At 40.7% G+C, this 2,479-nt stretch overlaps 1 protein-coding gene across 1 annotated transcript; it reads left to right on the top strand.

Annotated features, from left to right (window-relative positions):
• The first annotated feature begins 1,256 nt into the window (after nt 1-1,256).
• Nucleotides 1,257-2,164, top strand: LOC121043771 (olfactory receptor 5B12-like). Its single transcript, XM_040495768.1, is given in 2 exon segments — nt 1,257-1,395; nt 1,398-2,164. Coding segments are annotated over 2 exon segments (906 nt in total).
• Nucleotides 2,165-2,479: the final 315 nt, after the last annotated feature.

Consider the following 2,479-nt stretch of genomic DNA (forward strand, 5'->3'; position numbering starts at 1 on the left):
CTTGGATTCTGAGCATTGTGGAGCCGGTTTTATGATGAAATTATCCAGTTGGCTGAAATAATTGGTACAACCTTCAGTAGATGCCTCTTGCAGAAGTCACGCCATGAAAGATGGCATCTCAACATTTGTACCTCTTATCAATCCTTATGGTCAGTCCCCAGTTTTTTGTTTTTAATATTTAAATTTTTTAATGTTTATTTATTTTGAGAGAGAGAGAGACAGAGCTTGAGAGGGGAAGGGCCAGAGAGAGAGGGAGACACAGAATCTGAAGCAGGCTCCAGGCTCCAAGCTGTCAGCACAGAGCCTGATGCGGGGCTCGAACTCACGAACCACGAGATCATGACCTGAGCTGAAGTCAGACGCTTAACAGACTGAGCCACCCAGGTACCCCTGTTTTTAATATTTTAAAAAATGGTATGTTTGCTTAAATAGATTTGAATTTAAGATATGAGGTCACTTACCCACATGCTTCTTTAGTAGTGTGATTCCAATATTTCTGTTATTTTTCAACAGTCTTATATACATATTGCTAATAATATTATTTATTTAATAATGGTAAAACTTATGATGTATTGCACACTATTAGGCGGTATTTTGGGTAATTCAAACATGTCAACTTGTTCAATTGTCCAAACAGCCTTGTGAAGTACTGTTATTGTCACTTTTGTTTGAAACTGACGTACGGAAAGGCCATGACTTGCCCCGGGTTACCCAGCTGGCAAGTGGAAATGCCAGGATTTGAATACAAGACAGGTAACCCAGAGACCACGTTCTTCACCAGCCCAATATGCTGCCTCTTGAAATACTTGTGTTGTTTTCAAACTACCATTTTAAAAGAATCTTGTAATATAGTACAAGTTGGAAACACCATGCCCACTTAACTTTTTCAGATGAAGAAAATGAAGCTCAGAAACATTGATGTTGCCTTTCCAAGGGGTAGAATGAGGGTCACAAAAGCCTTCAACCCACGTGAAAATAAGCAATGGCCATTTTGAAGATAACTGACTGGTTATTTGGAATATCTCAGTGGGGGTCAAGGGCTGATGAATATGTGTGTACCCTTACATATTGAAAGGTGGAGGTCGGAATATGCCAGTCTTGTGGTTGCTGGGAAGTCTGCACTGGTAATAGTATCATAGTCTGCTCATGTCATTTGGGTGACATGGGAGAGCTGTGAGCCATTTTCCATGCATAAGTATTTTATCCATCTTGCCTTCTTGTTTTCATAGGTGAACCACAATGTCAAAATAGTATCCATGGAGAACAACACCAAGGTGAATGAGTTTAGACTCTTGGGACTGACTGACAACCCAGAACTGCAAATCTTTCTCTTCATAACATTTACTCTCATTTATCTCACCACTCTCATTGGAAATCTTGGGATGATCATGTTGATCATATTTTTCTCAGTAACCTCTCTCTGGTAGACTGTGTTTACTCCTCAGCTGTTACTCCCAAGGTGATGGCTGTGTTTCTAACAGGGGATAAAATCATCTCCTATGGTGGATGTGCTGCTCAGATGTTCTTCTTTGTGGGTTTTGCCAGCGTAGACTGTTTCCTGCTAGCTGTCATGGCTTATGATCGGCATGCAGCGGTATGTAAGCCCTTACATTATACCACCACTGTGACCACCAGCTTGTGTGCTCAAATGGCAGTAGGCTGCTATGTCTGGGGTTTTATTGAATCTGCCATCCACACTGGATTCACCTTCAGCCTCTCCTTCTGCCATTCCAATGTGGTCCATCACTTTTTCTGTGATATCCCTCCAATCCTGGCTCTTTCCTGCTCTGATATCTACACAAATGAGATTGTGCTCTTTATCTTAGCAGCTTTCAATGTCTGTTTTGCCCTGATAGTAATCTTGACCTCCTATCTGTTAATATTCATTGCCATCCTGAGGATGTGCTCAGCCGAGGGACGGAAGAAAGCCTTCTCCACCTGTGCCTCACACCTCACTGCAGTCACCCTCTTCTATGGAGCTGTCACGTTCATGTACTTACAACCCAGTTCTAGTCATTCTATGGACAATGACCAAATGGCATCTGTGTTCTATACAATAATAGTCCCCATGTTGAACCCTATTGTCTACAGTCTAAGGAATAAAGAGGTAAATAATGCTTTCAGGAAAGTCACTAAGAAAATGAAGATTCTGTTCAACCCATAGACTAATTAGAAAGATTATAAAAACTGAATAGTTAATCAGTTATCTATTGTTGTGTAGCAAAAATATTATAATGCCTAGTGGCTTAAAACAACAGTTTATTATTATGTCTCATAATGCTGTAGTTGGTGAGACAGTTCTTTGCTGCTTTCACACAGGCTCATTCGTGAAGTTACAGGTCTTCTGGATGGTCAGCTGAGCTGAAATGTTCAAAGATGACCTTACTCAAATGTTTCTAACTGTTGCTTCTAGTTACTTTCTTCTCCTCATGCTCTTTCAGGATGTGAAAGCAGGATGGACCAGCTTTCTTAAATAATA

This window comes from Herpailurus yagouaroundi, unplaced genomic scaffold (genome assembly GCF_014898765.1).
Source record: "Herpailurus yagouaroundi ecotype Mexico unplaced genomic scaffold, PumYag 187, whole genome shotgun sequence".
In the NCBI taxonomy this organism is placed as follows: Eukaryota; Metazoa; Chordata; class Mammalia; order Carnivora; family Felidae; genus Herpailurus; species Herpailurus yagouaroundi.